We start from the raw sequence: 20081 nt of genomic DNA, 5'->3' as shown, positions 1-20081 counted from the left end.
TTTCTCTCTGGACAAACTCTTCTCTTCTGCAATCTGCACTCTGCTCCAATCCAACCTTTCTCCTTCAACTACCACCCCCTGTCTGACTGAAGCAGGGGTTTATATCCCATGACTAGAGTCAGGTGCTCTAATTGGAGTCAGGTGCTCTAATTGGAGTCAGGTGCTCTAGTTAATCTAAAGCAAACCTTCCTCCCTTGGCAGGGAATAAGGCCCCCTGCTAACATCTTATGCTGCCCTCTGGCCATGCTGTATCACACTTTGTATAAGTGGAAGACAGTATGTTCCCACCACGCTTTAGATGGAACATTCACATGGTTTTAAATTTACTCAAATTCATTCTGATTCTCCGAGACCCCAAAGTGCAGATTTGCAATCCTCTTGTAGATAAAGATTTTTGCTCAGAATCCGTTAAAATTGCTTGGTCTGAGCTGTTTGTACTATGGTTTTACCTGCAGCTGACACTGTGTGTTAACAGCTAAGCCAAACACAAAGCCTACTACTGTGTTAAAAAGTCTGTTATTTAGAAACTTATAATTAGTAGCCTCATGTCTCCATTAGAGGTACCATATTAAAGGGTCTGTCATTGTTCTAATATCAAGCCTACCCTCCGTTTTCCAAAAAAGCATTCAAGCTCACTTTAAAATTTTCCTCACAGCTGCAAGACTTTTTTTTTTTTAAATAAAGTTTGACACAAAATGTTTTCTGTATGAGAGATCAACTTGCCTTGCACCTTATAACAAATTCTCTCTCTTTTTAGCCACATTTCTCTGCTGTTGTCATTGAGAAAACACAAAGTATTGAACAGCCTGTCAGTCTATATCATGCACTATTTCTTTCAGAAAGAAAAAATGAAAGAGCTGAGTATACCAGGTTTGAAAGATTCTAGTGCAGATGCACTGGGGCTTCTAAGGTTTCCATACTACATATATGCGATATAAAAAACTGTACTGCCACTACCTGGCATTTATTTAGCCTTTCATCCACTGATTGCAAAGTGCTTTACAAAACGCAAGCAAGCCATAATTATCCCCAATTTTTACAAACAGTGGCAAGACCGAGGTGCAGAGAGCTTAAGAGTCACTCAAAGTAACAATAACTTGGAGCAAAGGTGGGAAAAGAACCCAAGTCTGCTCCAGGCATCCACTGGACCATTCTGCTTCCCACAATGCTTTTGAAGCGATACAGACTGCTATATAATACTTAGCACTTAGTCTTGCAAGTGTTGAACAAATTGGTTAATGAATACGCAAGGAAGCAAGCCAGTGCAGTCAGACCTGGTTCCCTTAAACACAGAACAGACCTCCGTTGTCCACTGCATTCCACCATGGCACTACATAAAGATACTTATTAGGTTGCACTAGCCTGTTAAATAGTGTCTTTCATTAGCTCTATCAAGTGCAGATATTGTGTGTCTCACTTCCAGCGAAATCAGATCTCAAACTTTCCTTGCTTTAGAGAATTTAAGAATTTCCTCTTGGTCCACAGCTTGCCAAAGTCTCAGCACATAGCTTCTTCTCTCTTGAAGGTGAGTTCTCTTTGGCACACACGTGCCAGGAAGGGGTTAATGAAAAGTCACACTTTGTCCAGGTAAGAGAGGGAACACCTCAGTGCAAGCTAAAAACCTAAGAGTTCCCTTGCTCTCTCAGGTATCAGACAGACCTTTAATGTTACATTAGTGTGTTAATATAGAACTGGAGGAGCTCGAGAGAGCACAGCAGCAAAAGATGGAAGTATGTCGGAGAATGTAACATTGTTAAAAAAGGTTATAATGTCCTTATTGAAAAGGGTCTGCAAGATAAAGAAGGAGAATACAGTGCAGAGGTGGCACAGGCAAGGAGAAGCATCAGCCAGAGCACAAGTTACTTTACCTTGATGGGCTTGAATTTCAGGGAGGGCCTTTTCTAAGACTGCTAATGATTTTCTATGGTAATCTGCTTGTGCTTCTAATAACTGAGAACAGAACCCATATTTAAAAAAACAAAAAACAAAAAACATTGTTAGCTTCTGATGAACACATACAAACAAACACATGAAATGAAATGTGAAGGTTTTTTTGTATATACCAAACACCATAACTGAATCTAAGCAAACAAGAGGACACTCACCATGACAAAGTATCTGGCATATTCCCCTTCTTTGGACACACAGTTATACATATCTGCAGCAAGCTGATCCTTGGAAAGGAGGAAAGAAAAGCATACCTTGTCATTTTATACGCCATTTTACATTGTGGGACTCAAATTTACAAGAGTCATGTGTTTGGCAGCCCCCATTAAATTTATATATTAAGAATACAAATATTTCTTCCACTCAATTCAGCACTGATGAGGCCTCTACTGGAGTACTGTGTCCAGTTCTGGGCACCACACTTAGCAAAGATGTGGACAAAGTCTAGCAGACAGCAGCAAAAATGATTAAAGATGTGAAAATATGACCTACGAGGAAAGATTAAAAAATGCATTTCTTTAGTCTGGAGAAGAGAAGACTGGGGGGCAGGAGAAGGGAGCACATAAATCTTCAAATACATAAAAGGTTGTTATAAAGAGGATGGTGCTAAACTGTTCCCGTTAACGACTGAGGACACAACAAGGAGTAAAGGGCTTAAATTGAAATTTAGGTTAGTCATTAGGAAAAACTTCCCAAATCTAAGGGTAATTAAGCACTGGGACAAATTACCTAGGGAAGTTGTGGAATCTCTGTCATCGGATGTTTTTAAGTGCAGGTTAGATACACACCTGTCAGGGATGGTCTAGATAATACTTAGTCCTGCCTCAGTGCAGGGGTTTGCACTAGATGACCCGTAAAGATCCCTTCCAGTTCTACATGTCTATGATTCACATTACATAATTTCCCTCCAGTAAGCCCAAAATGCTGAATCACAAGGAGATCTTCAAGTTAGCTAGCCACCTGCCCACTGATCAGGTGGCAGGCTATCAAGTGGACTAATGGGATAAACAGTACTGGCAACTGCAACTCAATGGTTCAGCATCACCAGTGATGTGCTTTACCCGTGAGAGGGCTGAGAGAGAAAAGGCTGTTTGTGGAACGCCCTTCCAAAAAGCCACACTTCTGCCCAGTTACTCGGGGCGAATCAAAGGTCTCTACTATTAAACTGGATTACTATCAAGGTATATCATTTAGGTAACAATACTGACAGCATCATCCCTTGAAGCAAGTAAATATAGCTGTTCAAATGGCACCTTGGTTTTTTCTTCCAAGTATTTTGGGATTTTACTTAACTTTGTTTTTCTTTACTACAGCAAGTAAAGTTGCCCACTAAATATAACAATGATTTGTGCTTGGATGTTATAGTAGTATGTGGTAGAAATATCTACAAATTTCATTATAAAACTCATGACTTCCCCAAGACTTTCCTGCCCAAACTCTACAATAGTGAGATAAAAAGTAATCAAGAAATTTTGTAACTGAGTAACAAAATCAAAGAAAAGGTACAGATGGGAGTAATAAAGCCCAGTGAAGAATCTCCAGGAGTTTGGACAGCTGAGTGATTGTGTACGAGGAAACTGGGAGCATAATCTCCCAGTGTCTTGAAATCTATCCTTCTAGTTTGCACCTAATGGCTCTTTGTTGGTTTAGAAGAGTATGCAAACATCTCAGTCCAGGCCTAATGGACAGATGTTCACAATTGTCTTCCTTGTTTGTAGTCTCAGAGACCAAGAAATGAATGAACCAGAGACACCAAATTTACTTCACTGAGAAAACAGTGCAAGGTTGGGGCAACATTTTTACTTGTGGGATGGACACCACAGTGTCTGACCTTCTGGAAAGCAGTAAGATATCCCAGGAATCAGAAATAAACAGCTAAATGAGAAATGTCAATCAATTGTGCCAGTCTCTGCATTGCTTATTAGCCCCGATAACCCTTAACTGCATATTGTTTTATAACACTTAACAATCCATTGAAGTTTGTGAAGATGGCAGCAATTACAACTGATGCCACAATGAGGTGTACAAAGTCATCCACGGACATGCCCGTAGTGGCAGATATATCCAAAGGAGAGGATTATAGAGCTCACCTTGCATTGTTCTACTTTATTTCCAGCCTCATCCATCTCTTCCTTAAGGGAATCTATTTTTGATGGATGCATTTGAAAATTAGTTCCTGAAGTCTTGCAGGCTTGGCTATATCTGTACAAGAGAAACTACAGTTATTCAGAGGAGATTAAAGTTAGCGCTTAATATAACCAGGTCCCAGTACAATTTAATGGCCCAGAACGGGGTGTTAGTGTGAAACATCCCTACTGTCTTATAGAGGAGACACAAGATGGCCAAGTGAATCTAATGTGCCACTATACCCTAGCATGGGCCCTGCAGCCACTCATCTTCAACATGGATGTGGAGTCTGCAGAGACTACCAGTCCTAGCAAGCACTGCAGGCAGCTCAGATAAAATGAGCATGACTTAATATCAGCAGGCCACACTTCCTTAATAAAGACGGCATTTATCCATAATGACAGGTTCGGTAAGTCAGGATATAGAGAGGTCTGAAACGTAAGTTTGGGCAGTGGCCCACGAGAGGGTTCCATTGACAATGCTATAAAAGCACTCCAGTATGGTGACAATTAAAATCCTACAGCCAACACAATGACGATGCCTTGCCCTCAACCTGGTGTTCACAAGCAGATGGTAGGAAGCATACAACATTGAAAGGATTTTTAAAAAGTTGTAGTAGCATCCTGATTAAATAAATCTAACAGTATAAACACCACTGCCTATAGGAACGCTTCCCAACACTGAGCAGCCATGGTTTGGACAGATGAGCTTGGTTTCATTAAATTATTGAGCCAAGTGGAGTAGACTAAAGATGCACACTTGTATTCACTTAAATGTGAACAGTTTTCCTACCTATATTGGTGGCTGACAATATGAGAGATCTAAATTTGATCCATGTTCGGATCAGAGAGCCAGGTGCTCTTTTTTGTACCATTTAAAGGTCTTAAACTTAATTGATGTTTCCCCCTGTAAGTGTTAACATGCACATTACAGCATGTCAGATGCAAATACCATAGCGAGGTTAGGCATGGAAGAGATATTACTAAGAAATCAGCGGGTACTATGCAAACTGTATGGTATTTGAAATCACTTCTTACCTAGCTTTTGCAGAATCCCAGTCCAAAACCAACTTTGCAAGCTGTTTCCTCTGCTTCTGAATATTGGGGATTTCTGCCTAAAACCACAGACATCTAACGTTTATATTTTACTTTAGAACTGTGTCATGTAGCTAAGTGTAACTGAAGTCTGTAAAACTTAAACACAATCCTGAACTAAATACAAATAAAATATTCACTTGTTTTTTTGAACAGAAGTGAAGTTTGCAGCATGTACAGTTATGATTTTCTCCAGAAAATATAATGAAAAAAAGTGTTCCTTGGAGCATGATGAAGTGACCTACCTCTGTTAGTAGGCTTAGTGGGTCTAAAATTTCTTTTTCAATCTGTACCTCATGGTGAGAAAGCTCTACTGCCAGTTTATTCTCTGCATCACCGCAAGTGTCAAGCATCTTCCTTTAGTTAAAAAAAAAAAAAAAAAAAAAAAAAAGACAGGAAAGTGTGTAGTTTATTCAAGTTATTATACACCGACAACTTAAAAAAAAAGCAGAATGAAGACCTATAGGACAAAGCCTTTGTCCCCTTTCTGGCTACTTGGTGCTTCTGAAAATGCTAGAGACTCCTTTGGTGACATAAAACTGAGGTAGCTGGCTCTATGCTGCCTGCTTCTCGCCCTGACAGGGGGCACATCAGGGTGAGCCCAGACAGGCAGCGAGAATGGCTAGAACACCATGTTCATCCAGACAGTCCCTAGGGAATCTACTACTATTGTAACTTTAAGAAGCCTTTAGGATGCTAAGTTATTCTAGGGGACAAAGTGGTGCCAAGACTGGGAGAGCAGAAAAGTATCAGAGCCAATTCTCCTTCCTACCCCTTTCAGACCCTTCACTAAAAACAGATTGGTTGGACCTGAGGTCCTGGTTCTGTACGCAGGGGGTGTCTGATTTCCTTCTTTCCAATGTACAACATCCCTTTAATATCAAAAAGTCTTAATATTGTAACATTAAGGAATAAAATATTTTTGAGAGGTTCAAAGCCCAGACCATGGTTTGGCCTTTGTTCTTAAAGACGAGCCAGGATTACTTCAATATTGTGACCTTTTGTCTAAATTCTAGTGACACCCCTAAAAATAAATACAAAGGCTTTTAGGAAATCCTACACCATCCTCCTTAGAATACTTTTCAAATTTTTGGGAAATGTTGGTTCCTGGGAATCTAGAATTCATTGTTAGCATACTGAATTTAATTTTTTCAGAAATCTACAATCAATGACTCGCTGACAAACTGGGAGTGCATATCTAATGGGATCCCACAGAGGTCAGTCTTGACTATTACCGGACCCAATATTTTCCTTAATGACTTGGATAACAGAGTGGAGAATAAGCTTATAAAATCTGCAGATGACACCAAGCTTAAAAGGGTTGCAAGCACTTTGGAGGACAGGATTAGAATTCAAAATGACCTTGACAAATTGGAGAATTGGTCTGAATTCAACAAGATGAAATGCAGTAAGGACAAGTGCAAAGTTCTTTGCTTAGGAAGGAAAAAAAAAAAAAAATCAAATGCACAGCTATAGAATGGGGAATAATTGGCTGGATGGTCATACAGCTGAAAAGGATCTAGGGGTTATAGAGGATCACAAATTGAATATGAATCATGTGAAGAGAGCTGCGAAAAAGGGCTATTATTCTGGGGTATATTAACAGGAGTGTTGTAAGACATGGAGGTAAATGTCTCGCTCTACTCTGCACTGATGAGGTCTCAGTTGAATTACTATATCCACTTCTGGGCACTACACTTTAGGAAACATGGATGAACTGGAGAGAGTTCAGAGGAGAGCAACAAAAATGCTAACAAAGTTTATAACACCTGACCTCTGAGGAAAGGTTAGAAACTGGGCATGCTTAGTCCTGAGAACAGACAACTGGGATAACAGACCTCAGATATGTTCAGGGCTGTTATAAAGAGGACGGTGATCAATTGTTCTGTATGTCCACTGAAGGTAGGACAGGTAGTAATGGGCTTAATCTGCAGCAATGGAGACTCAGGTTAGATATTAAGAAAAACTCTTCTAAACTAGAAAGGGGGTTAAGCTCTTGAACAGGCTTCAAAGGAGCATGAGGAATCTCCATTAGAGGTTTTTAAAAATAAGTTTAACAAACACCTGTTGGGGATGGTCTAGGTTTATTTGGTCCTGCCACAGCGCAGAGGGCTGGGCTAGATGACCTCTCTTCCAGCCCTGCATTTCTGTGATTCTATGGAAAAAAAAAATCTGCAAATATCCATTTGTCTAGGATAATAAAATGTCAACTTTAGGGCTAAATACTATCAGCACTGTCCTGTAGATTGCCTAAATTGATGGAGCATTTATAAATTGGATTAGCTGCTGTTACTTTAAATTAACTAAAGGTACAAGCATTTTAACAGACTCATTTTACAAAAGTTATTACATGCAGAACTATACAATGAGGAACCATAGCTCCACAAAACCCCAGACACTTACCCCAACAGAGTGTCATCGCTTAGCTGGACAGATCCTTCTTGCATATTTTGAGCAAAAGCTGTTAGAGGAAGCTTTTTCTGTAGAAGAGAAGAAACTTAGTATTTAATTTCTCTCCCTTAAGATACACTGGAAAAAGACTGCAAAGAATCTCTTTTAAAGTTCGCTCTTCCCTTTCCTACAATCTCTACTGAAGTATTTCTTAGGCTATTTCATTTAGAGTTGGCCTTTGAAATTAATTTTAAATTATTCCAGACTACTATGATATTTGCTACTCTTACGTATGACAGGATAGTTGAAAGATTAACTCTCAGGCTAAATGGCCAATTTCAAAGCTTCTCAGGAGAAAGTTGAATATGCCATAGAGATGCTAGTGACCATGCATCATAATTCAGGAAGCATTTAGTGTAGACATCTTGTTAGTGTGAACTGTTTAGTCAGAATAAGTTTGACTTTCAGAAGACCCAGATCAACAAAGGTTGTTTTTCAAACCCACAGTTAAAGTTTTTGAACATGGAATACTCGGCATAGTGAATCATAGAATATCAAGGTTGGAAGGGACCTCAGAAAGTCATCTAGTCCAATCCCCTGCTCAAAGCAGGACTAATTCCCAAATAAATCCCCAAATGGCCCCCTCAAGGATTGAACTCATAACCCTGGGTTTAGCAGACCAATGCTCAAACCGCTGAGTAATGTCTCACTTACAAGACTCACTTTTAGATTTTCTATTAAAACGACACCTTCTCACTCAGTTTCTAACTACAGTTACCTCAAAGACAACTGGCCAACAGGAATTCTGTTGCCTGGATATTAGGGCTGTCAAGCGATTTAAAAAAATTGATCACGATTAATTGCATGATTAATCATACTGTTAAACAATAGAATACCATTTATTTAAATATTTTTGGATGTTTCCTACATTTTCAAATATACTGATTTCAATTACAACACAATACAAAGGGCAAAGTGCTCACTTTATATATTTTTGATTACAAGTATTTGCACTGTAAAAAAACCAAAAGAAATAGTATTTTTCAATTCACCTAAGTACTGTAGTGCAGTCTTTTTATCATTAAAGTTGAACTTACAAATGTAGAATTATATACAAAGAAACTCGCATTCCAAAATAAAACAATGTAATATTTTAGAGCCTACAAGTTCACTTAGTCCTACTTCTTGTTCAGTCAATTGCTCAGACAAGCAAGTCTGTTTACATTTACAGAAGATAATGCCACCCACTTCTTGTTTACATCAGCTGAAATCTGAGTTAATCACGTGAGTTAACTGCGATTAATCAACAGCCCTCCTATACACAGATCACAACTTTTGCCTGAGGTCTAGTTCGAGGTTTTAAAATCTGATGGGAGGGCATTTTCAGGGTCTGCATATGTGTAAGAGCCAAGTTACCTGAAGACCTTGTGCAAGGGCCTCTCCTGAGACTTTCCTTCAGATGATGTTTATAGGTTAAGTATTTAGTATATTTTGTGGAAAAAAGTTTTTAAATGATTTTAGTCCAAAGGATTCTGTATGTACTTTTAAGAGAGAGTTTGATTTTCAGAGTTGCTGAGCGCCTGAAACTCCTAATGAAGTCAGCAGGGGCTCAGCACACCTAAAGAGAGGAATATGGATGCATTTTACAAACGACGCATCCTAAGTCAGATACATTCCCAGACACAGGGAAGAGAGCAAGTGCTCTGTCCATTAGAGCAACCTGCACCCAGTGGGGCTTTACTAAAGCATGCCAATCAGCAGGAAATGTCAACATCTGGGATGATTCAGGAGAGTTTTGTTCGGGTAGCTGACTTAGGACATGTCACCTGATCAGTACAAAGAAGGCCTTTACAAACCAAACTCCGAGTACTATCTGAAGTGCTCTACTACTTACATGTCTTTTATCAGCATCAGTGCCATACTGGCCCTGAAAACATGCTATTAACCGCTTCTGTGAAATATGGCAAACAGATCTCACTGTGTCCAGACGTCTCTCAATCTAGCCATGGAAAAGAACAAAACAAAAACAAAACAGAAGTTATTTTCTTGGCCTCAGCACATCACCTTCCTCCTATGCCACATTTGGTTCATGTTTGTACGTTTCTCAAGTTCTACAGCTTACAACAAATTCAGTTTAACAGTAAGAGCCTGAAAGCAAATTTATTTTGAAGGGGACTTAAATGATTCCCATTAATTGTGGCACAAACTTTCCTGATTTTGCTGTGACTTGCAGAATCCAAGAGACTCGGGAATGGAAGGGAAAGAAGAGACAATATTCTGCTTCCCCCCAGAGCAGCCAGAAGGGATTCCCACTTTGATACCTATTATCTGGAGTTTGAGATGAAAGGCATGCTCACAAGCATTATTTACGGATAATATCCCAGTAAGAATTCAATAGTCCTTTCTCTTCCCTACAGCTGTGTGGGGTGGAATGGAGGACAACCATGTGGTTGCCATCTAAGCGTTACATTTTGGCCAGTGTGCCCCAGCCCTCATCATTTGTCTTTGGCTAGCAGGTTTGCTCTCTAGTTATCAAGTATGAAGGAAAATTCTAAGCTTTATGCAATAGTAGATGGAGGACAAGGTGATGTAGGCATGGATGGGTGGAAAAAGATAAGATAGAGAAGTATTGAGGGTTTGTGATGAAGAAAAAATACTGGTATGTTTTTCAAGATCTCCACATAAGCTCAGTTTAGTGCATTTGAACCCTTGTCCTTGCTAGTTGAAATATTAAAATGTCTTTGTATATATTAAGATTATTTTGCTTTAAGAATCACTGAAAGCCAGGAATGGAAATAGTTAAAGGACTCTTCTAAGTAAAGGACCTTATCAAAAATAGTCCCCAAAATAGGAATGTGTTGGGGAAGGACTGCTTATGGCACTATAAACTGTGTACATCAAAGGAATGCAGTTTATCTGCATTTTGATGACTCACCAAGATTAAAAGGAAGCCCTTCAGAATGGTTTCTATTTAAAAAAAACAACCAAAGAAGCATAACAAGTTTCATCTGCAGAAGTAATTTGAACAGATTCAAGTCTTCAGTTAAGCACCTAAAAATGCTGCTAGAGTTGAAAAATTAACATTTTCAGGAGGGCAATACATTTTCTCACTTTATGTCTAAACAAATATAGTTTACCCTCTGTCTAGGAAAGATTAAGATTTGTTTTGCTTAGGTATCACACAACAACTGGTTGTAAAATTACAAAGCATATGAACTGTGGGCTGCCCCACAAATGGCAAATTGAGCTTCAAATTTTTCTTAATTACAAAGAATGCAGAATGAACTTGCTGCTATTTCTCTTCTTTTCCATTTTGAGAACTCTCCTACACTCAAAGCCCTGATGAAGCTTTTTCCAGTAATGGATTTCCTTTCAAGTTACCCCTCTTTAAGGTAGCTGAAAGCTTTCACGTACTGCTTGCTTGGCATCTATGGCCATTTAAACACAAAATGAAACCAGTCTGCTGGCCTGAAAGACTCACGTTTAGCTATATAGTAATCTTGATAAAAGGAGGCTTTTTACTTTAATAAGCCAAGATGTAAACAGCCATTGTAAAATGCTGCACTGAAATTATGTACACCATTCCCTTCTATTTGCTGACCACTGCCATTAAAAATCGATTCTTCCTGAAAATGTTTCCACTCTTCTGAGACAGAGTATTCTGTGCTCACCAAGGACACTGGGTGGCCAGGACGGCCGTGTTTCAATAGTTGGTTTTCACATTTCTGCTACAAGCTATGTGCTTGAGTGCTTCATTTCTGCGGTGCCTCTTAAGATTAAACTTATTATACCAGTGCTTGCTTTCTTGATGTTCTAAGATGGTTCCGAGAACTCAATGTTATAAGAAGTCATGGGTACCTATTGAAGATTACCACCACATTTTTATTAATGGTCAATAAATCTTCAATATAAATTGACCACCTAAAAATCTTACTGACCAAGTTAATCACATCTTTGCTTAAGAATTCCAGCATGATTAGAAACCATTATCACAAAAAGAGCAGGCAACAAAAGCATGATGCAGTATTTTGTCCTGCAGAATATAAAAGTGAGGATTATGTCACAGTGCTTGCTACAGTAACTACTGTGTCAGCAACTGGACAAGTGGATCTAACTGTCCTAGACATATAAAGGGGGAACAGATATGGTAGTTCTTCCTATTCCTCGTCAAGGTCAATGACGCTATTGAAAGACTCATTTTTGCTGATAACACTGATTGTAACTTGGTTTATATATCTAGAGTGTAGATTACAAAGTAGCATTTTTTCATTCAAGGTTCAAACACAGATGCTTCCAGCCTTGCCTTGAGAGTAGAAGATATACAATTGGTTGGACATCATTGCACTAACTGTAGGGAGTATACACTATAGGCACATATTAACATTTCTAATACTGTTGAAGGGTAGTCCCTGCCTGATTTGGAAAGGCACTAAATTTAATCAAGGCATATTTGAAGATGAATATTGCACTCAGCAAATTAGAACAACTTTTTCAAAATGTACCAAAGCCAAAACCTATGAGTTAAGCATAAAAAAGTTGAAAGCCTGTTTATAAAATGATCACTACCAAATGCGTAGGCAGTTTAGTCAGACAAGAGTTTTCCCCAAGAACGAGCAAACTCTTCCATATGGGTGTAACCGGTCTGGTTATTGAGCCTGGGAAAACTGCTTGCAAAATTTTTTGGCAACAAGTGACAAAAAGTTTGTCTTTATTTCACATTCTGCCTTCTAACTAAGACAACAGATGATCCTTGCAAGCTCTCTCATGGCATATTTTAAAGTCCTTAATATAGCTAGATTTTTTTTAAGCTTTACTTCAGATATTTTCTCAGTAATGTTGCCAAAAACTGTTGGATATTTCTGATCCAAAGATAAAGTAAACCCTCTAGTCCAGGAGAAAACTGGACTATGTCAATTTAGATTGTTTCAAGATTACCGGAGGAGTTATACATACACCTCTCACATCAATATTTAAATTTTTTTTAATTGAAATTAATTTTTCACTCTTGTAACGTCAACAGCTGAAGAGATTCTCAAATTTTGAAAAAAGGAGCTTCTTTGCAAAGACCAAGCATGGAAAATTTCAGCCTCAAATGCAAGTTTTTTGGAAATGTAATCATATTAGAAAGATACTGTCAACTTGGAACCTAGTTATGTAAATAAGTTTGAATTGGTTTGGGGCTATTACTGTACCCAAGTTCCCCAGCCAACCTTTGTGGTTTAGCAATCAAATTGTTCGTAAAAAAGGTTTCTTCCCCTAATTGCTGTGCGAAAAAGACCTACACATATAGGAGAAAGTGATTAAGAGCTAGCAAATGAATGAATAAAGGTGAAAAGAAAACTCCCATTAATCTGTCAATTATACCTGTCATTGGTAGTCTTTGTAAAAATAGTATCTAAAAGTGCTATGTTTAAGTATATGGCACAACTTTAAAAAAATTAGAAATTTGCAAAAAAATGTCTATTACAACTCAAAGTATCACAATTGCTATCAGCATGACAGCAGGACAGCACTTACTGTGTAAACTGCAAGAAATAAACAGAACATGGGCTTATTCAGAATAATCCTTGGATCTCTGCATTTACTGCAGCTTCTCTGAAACCCATATAAATTAACTCCTTCAGGAAGAAATATAGAAGAACAAGGGGACAGGAAGAGGCCTTGCCAAACAGTAAAGTTCTCCCAGCTAGAAACAGCCTGAGAGAGTCAACAAGAAAAGCAATTATATTCTTGTGAAGAATCATTTTTACAGAGTGAACGATTTTACTTAATACAAAGCTACAATTTCTTTGCTTCTAATCTAAGACTTGCTTTTTTAGTGTACTTCAACTTTCGAATCCCCTTTTGCCTCACGTGGCTGACAGTTTCTCTTCTCCTTAAGCTATATCATAGCTTGCCCAGTCTGAGGAAGCAGAGCTACAGCCCCCTAACTTCTGTCCTTGTAATCTTGTGATTTGTTTCCACAAGCAGCATTCTATGAAGTCCAAAGGCTTGCTTAGTTCTTTATTATAAAGCATTTAAAGGCAGCACATTAACTGAGTTACAGTACCTGTAATAGATCTTCACTGAGGACTTCAGTTTTCTCAGCCCTGAAAGGAAAAAATACCAGGAGAAATGTAAGCCTTGAATTAGAATAATTTGCACCTAAAAAGATTTTAAGTCAGAGGTAAAAAAAACTTGCAGTACATTAGCAGGAAAAATATTCAGCGCTAAGAATTGATCTCTTACGAAAAAGTTCTACCATTTCAAAAAATACCATCCTGCAACAAGCTTATGAACATTGTTACGATACACAGCACACACTGTCAATATGGCATATACCATACTACATGCAAATTGCAGATCACTGCTGAGGAGCAATCTTTTACCACTTGTCTAACACCACAAATTAGTGAGATTAGCAAGGAAAGCTGCACATTCCTAAAGTTGCAAGCTGAACCCACTAATGTCATGCCTGTTGTCACTTAGCTCAGACAGATACAACAGCAAGTTTCCAAAAATTATGTTTATGCTCTTCCCATTTAGATGCATCCATAGCTATCATTTCTGTATATTCCCTGCCTAAAAACAAGAGCAATTCGAATGCAAGAAACATGTAAAACTGGAATCCCTCAGTACTTGCCAGAAGACAAGCAAGAGTGAAACTAAGTTCCAAGGGTAATTTTAAAGAGCACTTCTGCTCCAAAAAGTGACGACAGAAACAGCATCATGGAGCTCCATGTTTATTGCCTCAGTGATTCCTGATCAGAGCACGCGCCACTCCGTTCTTCCTTCCTCCCTAACTTAACAGAGAAATTGCCAGATAGACCCTGTCTGACTGTCCTTGTCAGGTGTTAGCCAACCCATTAAAAGACTTGTCCACATTAACACGTCAACATATGTCAAGCTGATAACTTCCAATTTCTAGTCTTGACAAGGCCACAGTGGCCATTACCAGATGTTCAGATGAAGGTGCAAAAAAGACTGCTGGTCGACAATTACAGCATAACCCGCTCATGAGAGAACCCATGTCAGTACCTGGCTAATGCTCTGAAGCAGGACGGTCTAATTCTCTTTATAAAACCTCTACCTAAGGTAACTGACTCTTCTCTCCATATGGGTCTTGCCCTTTTCTGAAACCTACTAATATTTTAGCCTGAATGATATTTTGTGGCAGTGAGCTGCCACTACTGACTCATATAAAAACGATTATGTCAATTTTAAATTGGCTGCTTTTCAGTTTTGTTCACGGCTATTGTTCTTGTATTCTGAGAAGAGGTAAATGAAGCCCCCAATTTACTCTCTTTATACTACTTGGTATTTTGTAGAGCTACCATTTCCCCTGTTATTCATCTCCTCTCTGAACAGTCCCTTCTATTCCAGTCTTCATCAAGTAGTCTCTCAATCCTTCCTTTTTGGTATCCTGCTCTGGGCCCCTCATTTTGCTGCTGGTATTTGAGATGGGGTACTATAACTGAACGGTATTCTAGGTGAAGGCTTACCACAGATTTATATAGCAGCACTATGAAGTGTTCAGTATTATCTTAACCAATCCTTACACATTAACTTTTAACAGCGGCTGCACATTGAGCCGATACGTTCATTGAGCTGTCCACAGTGACATCTAGATTTCTTTCCTGAATAGTCACAGTTAATTTAGATCCGATCAGTGTGTACATGTAGTTCAAATGATCTCTTCTAGTGCATGTTACCACACATTTGTCAACACTTGAATCTCATCTGCTACAGAATCATAGGACTGGAAGGGACCTCAAGAAGTCATCTAGTCCAGTCCCCTGCACTCATGTCAGGACTCATCTAGACCATGCCTGACAGGTGTTTGCCTAACCTGCTCTATAATGCTGCTCCTCTTTCACCTTGCTTTGTTAGGCCCCTCTGAAGTTCCTCAGTCTTCTGCAGTTGTACCCAACCTAGTCTGTCACCTACATTTTACCTCAGGGTTGATCCTTTTTAAACACGGTTTCAATACAGGCCGATGGTGCCCCCCAATATTAACATTTTGCCCTACTAAAAATGTATTTGTTCTTTCCCTGCTCTGTCCAAGCTAGTTTGTAATCCAATGCATTACTTTACCTCTCACCTATAAAGCCTTTCATCTCTTGTGAGGGATTTTGGATCACATGGGAAACGCATCAGTTAACATGCATCAAACTTTGAAAGGTATTTAATTTTAATATGACAAGTTACTTGCCTTGGGCTATCAGTGATCCATAAAGTGTTGTTAATTGTTAAATATTTATTATATGATAATGCTCAAAACTACCAGACAGACACCAACACTTAAATACTTAAATACTTTAGCGTGGCAATGAAATGTGCAAAGGCAACAGCAGAATGATCATTCTGGTAAAGTTAAATATAATGAGATCTAAACATTTTTTTCCTTGTAAATAAAGCATGACAGCTCTGCTTGATATAATTATTACTTCCTAGTAGTGAATGATAAAACTGGTAATAAAAGCCTAGGATCAGATAATCACAGATAAAAAATCCCATTGAAACAAGGGAGAAATCTGTAGTGTAAGAAATGTGTTCCTTCAAGTGAAGTGCTCTTAAAACAGATGTTCTTAAAAATGTGTTGACTGTACTTGCATTCCAAGCATGAACAGCAAAGAACATAAGAGTGGCCTTACTGGGTCAGACGAATCGTTCATCTTGCCCAGGTCTGACAGTAGCTGGTGCCAGATGCTTCAGAGGGAATGAACAGAACAGAGCAATTACCGAGTGATTATGTGTCTTTTGCCATTGCTCCTCAAATTTTTTTTTTTGGCCTGCGTAATTACATTTTTACACTTTATTTGCCAGAGTTTATGCTCCTTTCTATTTTCCTCGGTAGGATTTGACTTCCAATTTGTAGAAGGGGTCTCTTTGCCTCTAACCACCTCTTTTGTACTCTGCTATTTCTCATAGCATTTTTGTACCCCCCCTTTTTTAAAAAATGTGGGTATACATTTAACTTGAGCCTCTGTTGTGGTGTTTTTAATAGTTTACATGCAGCTTGCAGGCATTTCGCCCTTCTGACCCTTTTAATTTCCATTTAACCAGCTTCCTCATTTGTGTGTAATTCCCCTTGTTGAAGCAACAACTTTGTTGAGCTAGCAGACTTAGTAAAAGCATACCGGACTACTGAGTGTCACTCAGGGAACAAGGTTATGTAGACTACTATAGATTTCTTATGGAAATGCATGATTTGAAACTCAGCCCTACAAAAAGGTCAAAAGAATTCCGACAAACCAAAGCAGAGTGCACTATTAGATCAACAGATATAAGAATTAAAAGGGAAAGATTTACTGTTGCTCGGAAAACTCCTTTCTGAAGTTTCATAAGCAAAGCAGAATCTCACATTGCCATAAACAACTTGAAAAAGTTAATTTTTTGCTGTCAAGAGTATGAATATCCAGAATAGGCACCTTGCAAGTTACCTTCAGGCCTACACTGTTTTAAGATCTCTGTGCATCAGGAAAAAAAGTTTCTCATTGCACTCAACTTCCTGTGTCTGCTCTGGAGTGAATCTGGCAACTAGTTGAACATACGTTTCACATAAAAGTGAGCCACATAGCTGATCACCCAGAAGTTCCCCAAGAGTGGGTAATATTCACAAATCTCCCTGGATCATCTTTGGGTATGTCTACACTACGGATTATTCTGATTTTACATAAACTGGTCTTGTAAAACAGATTGTATAAAGTCGAGTGCACGCGGCCACACAAAGCACAATAATTCGGTGGTGTGCGTCCATATACCGAGGCTAGTGTCGATTTCTGGAGCGTTGCACTGTGGGTAGCTATCCCGTAGCTATCATCCATATTCTGCGTCTCGCGTCATTGGAATTCTGGGTTGAGATCCAGTGCATGATGGTGAAAAACAGTGTCGCGGGTGATTCTGGGTAAATGTTGTCACTCATTCCTTCATCTGTGAAAGCAACGCAGACCAATCATTTCGCCTTTTTCCTGGATTGCCTGGCAGATGCCATAGCATGGCAACCATAGGCCCATTTTGCTTTGTCACTGTCACCGTATGTGTACTAGATGCCGCTGACAGAGGCGGTACTGCAGTGCTACACAGCAGCATTCATTTGCCGTTGCAAGGTAGCAGAGATGTTCCAGTTTTTCTGTACCGTCGCTGTGCATTGTAATTGGCATGAGATGATGGTTATCAGTTCTCTCTACTGTCTGCTGCTTGTCATGGTGCTCCTGGTGACTTTGCTGAGGTCGGCTGGGGCACAAAGACAAAATGGGAATGACCCCCTCCTTATGTTGTATCTAAAATAGAGTCAGTCCTGCCTAGAATATGGCAAGTAACGAGAACCAGTGTATCAGAGAACCAGAGAGCACAGCCACTCCATGTCAGATCCAGCAGAATGATGAGCTGCTGCCATTCTAGGGGATACTCTGCAACAACCCACCCATTGCTTCCTCCATCCCAACCTTCTGGGCTACCGTTGCAGGTCCCCCATTTGTGTGATGAAGTAATAAAGAATGCAGGAATAAGAAACACTGACTTTTTAGTGAGATAAATAGGGGGGGGCAGCCATGATAGTCCAGGCAGGACATTAAACGGTGGGGGGAAAGAGGAGCCAGCATCCGCGCTGCTATGATAGTCCAGACAGTACAGAATCTTTTCTTTAAGACATGAAATTGGGGGGGCTGATGGAGCTCAGCCCCAGTTGCTATGATGAGGATGGTTACCAGCCGTTCTGTACCATCTGCTGGGAATGACCGGAGTCATTCCTATTTTTACCTAGGTGCTCCCGGCCGACCTCACCTGAGGCCAGCCAAGAGCACTCATGGGATGCTGATGAGACGGCTATCAGTCTTTTGTACTGTACCATCTGCCACTGGGGAGGGGAGGGGATCGTGCTGTTCAGTGCCGCAGCAGCTGCGTCTACCAGCAGCATGCAGTACGACATAGTGACACTGAAAAAAAGTCAGAAACAATTTTTCCTTTTTCTTTCACGGGGGGGGAGGTAAATTGACGAGATATCCTGAACCACCCAGACAATGTGTTTTACCCTACAGGCATTGGCAGTCAGCCTAGAATGCAAAGCTTGTTCAGAGACTGCAGGACTGTGGATAGCTGGAGACCTCAGTTCCCCCTCCCTTCCTCCATGAGCGTCCATTGATTCTTTGGTTTTCCATTATGCTTGTCACACAGCACTGTGCTGTGACTCTGTATCAAAGCCTGGAGATTTTTTCAAATGCTTTGGCATTCGTCTGTAACAGAGCTCAGATAGAACAGATTTGCCTCCTATACAGTGATCAGATCAGTTATCTCCGTACAGTCCATGCTGAGCTCATTTGGATTTGGGACTGCATGGCCACCTGTGCTGATCAGAGCTCCACGGCTGGCAAACAAGAAATGCAATTCAAAAGTTCGCGGGCTTTTCCTGTCTACCTGGCCAGTGCATCCAAGTTCAGATTGTTTTCCAGAGCGTCACAGTGGTGCACTGGGATACGCCTGTGTCATAAGTAGATAGGTAAGGGTAATTTTCTTTTACCTGCAAAGGGTGAACAAAGGGGGAACCAGCACCTGACCAGAGACCAATCAGAGACCTGGATTTTTTTAGTCTGGGGAGGGCACTGAAAACTCGGGGTCTTTTTTGTTTTCCTCGGCTATGAGTAAACAAGCTTTTCTTCTAACTCCATCTTTCTTAAATATTCCACTCAAGTGTGAGTACAAAGGAAACAAGTAATCGGCTGTGATGTGCTTTGATTTGTATTTACATGGATGTTGATTTGCTGGACGGTTAATTGGCCTATCTTTTAAATCAGAATGTTTATTCATATTTCTTATAAGCAAGAGCCTGTATTGATCTCTTAATGCAGTATTATTTTTGTATTTTCTTTCTTTTTATATAAGTTTTTTTTAAACCTGGTTGAGGTTTTTGGTTTTTCTCTGGTGAGGCTACAGAAAGGGGGTAGAAAATTCTTTATATTAGCTTTACTAGATTTGAATGCATCGCCTCAGGGGAGGGTGATTCCCTCTTTGTTTTGCTTCAAGGAGTAAGTACTGCATCGCCCAGGCTCACCCAGGGAGGGAAGCGGGGAGCAGATAACGAGGAGACAAGGGGAGGATCTTGTTTTCCCGTTTGAGATAGGGAGACCCGGGTCTGGGTCTGGGGTCCTCCCAGGGAAGTGGGAGGCCAGAGTGGGTCCCCAAGAATTGGGAACCCAGGCTGATAGTAGCCTCATACTATCTGGTGCAGCGAGATAAGATCCAAGCCGGGTATAAGCTTGGGGAGGTTCACAGTAAACACTCAGATGTTGAACTCTAAGTCCAGATTTGAGACGACGTTTCCACAGCCTGAGCTATACCGTCAATTTGTGGCCACACCTAACCCAATCCGATATGTAATACCGATTTCAGCGTTACTCCTCTCATCAGGGAGAGTACAGAAACCGGGTTAAAGAGCCCTTTATATCTATATAAAGGGCTCGATGGACAGGTGCAGGTTAAATCGGTTTAACGCTGCAAATCGGTATAAACGCGTAGTGTAGATCAGCCTTTGTCTCCTCTTTAAGC

The 20081-nt window shown here is 39.9% G+C and overlaps 1 protein-coding gene and 1 long non-coding RNA gene across 7 annotated transcripts in view; one reads left to right on the top strand and one right to left on the bottom strand.

Annotated features, from left to right (window-relative positions):
* The window catches only part of ARHGAP17 (Rho GTPase activating protein 17), a 92282-nt gene that overhangs the window by 39743 nt on the left and 32458 nt on the right, over nucleotides 1-20081 (bottom strand). For all 6 annotated transcript variants that reach the window (XR_012656473.1, XM_075069126.1, XM_075069125.1 and 3 more), the window contains exons 2-9: nucleotides 13609-13648; nucleotides 9454-9558; nucleotides 7572-7648; nucleotides 5414-5525; nucleotides 5112-5188; nucleotides 4038-4149; nucleotides 2106-2174; nucleotides 1869-1950 (exon numbers count right to left, since the gene is read on the bottom strand). Coding sequence is in view for 5 of the 6 variants with exons in the window: in XM_075069126.1 (XP_074925227.1) it covers nucleotides 1869-1950; nucleotides 2106-2174; nucleotides 4038-4149; nucleotides 5112-5188; nucleotides 5414-5525; nucleotides 7572-7648; nucleotides 9454-9558; nucleotides 13609-13648 (674 nt within the window). In the remaining variant the exon portion in view is untranslated. The remainder of the gene's footprint in view (nucleotides 1-1868; nucleotides 1951-2105; nucleotides 2175-4037; nucleotides 4150-5111; nucleotides 5189-5413; nucleotides 5526-7571; nucleotides 7649-9453; nucleotides 9559-13608; nucleotides 13649-20081) is intronic.
* Nucleotides 680-4017, top strand: LOC142047296 (uncharacterized). The gene is made up of 2 exons (XR_012656474.1): nucleotides 680-1587; nucleotides 3666-4017. It is a non-coding gene; the product is annotated as an uncharacterized LOC142047296 (long non-coding RNA).

Source organism: Chelonoidis abingdonii, chromosome 9 (genome assembly GCF_003597395.2).
Source record: "Chelonoidis abingdonii isolate Lonesome George chromosome 9, CheloAbing_2.0, whole genome shotgun sequence".
NCBI classification, from domain to species: domain Eukaryota; kingdom Metazoa; phylum Chordata; order Testudines; family Testudinidae; genus Chelonoidis; species Chelonoidis abingdonii.
Note: the sequence above shows the minus strand (reverse complement) of the source record. Positions and strands in the feature narration are given on the sequence as shown.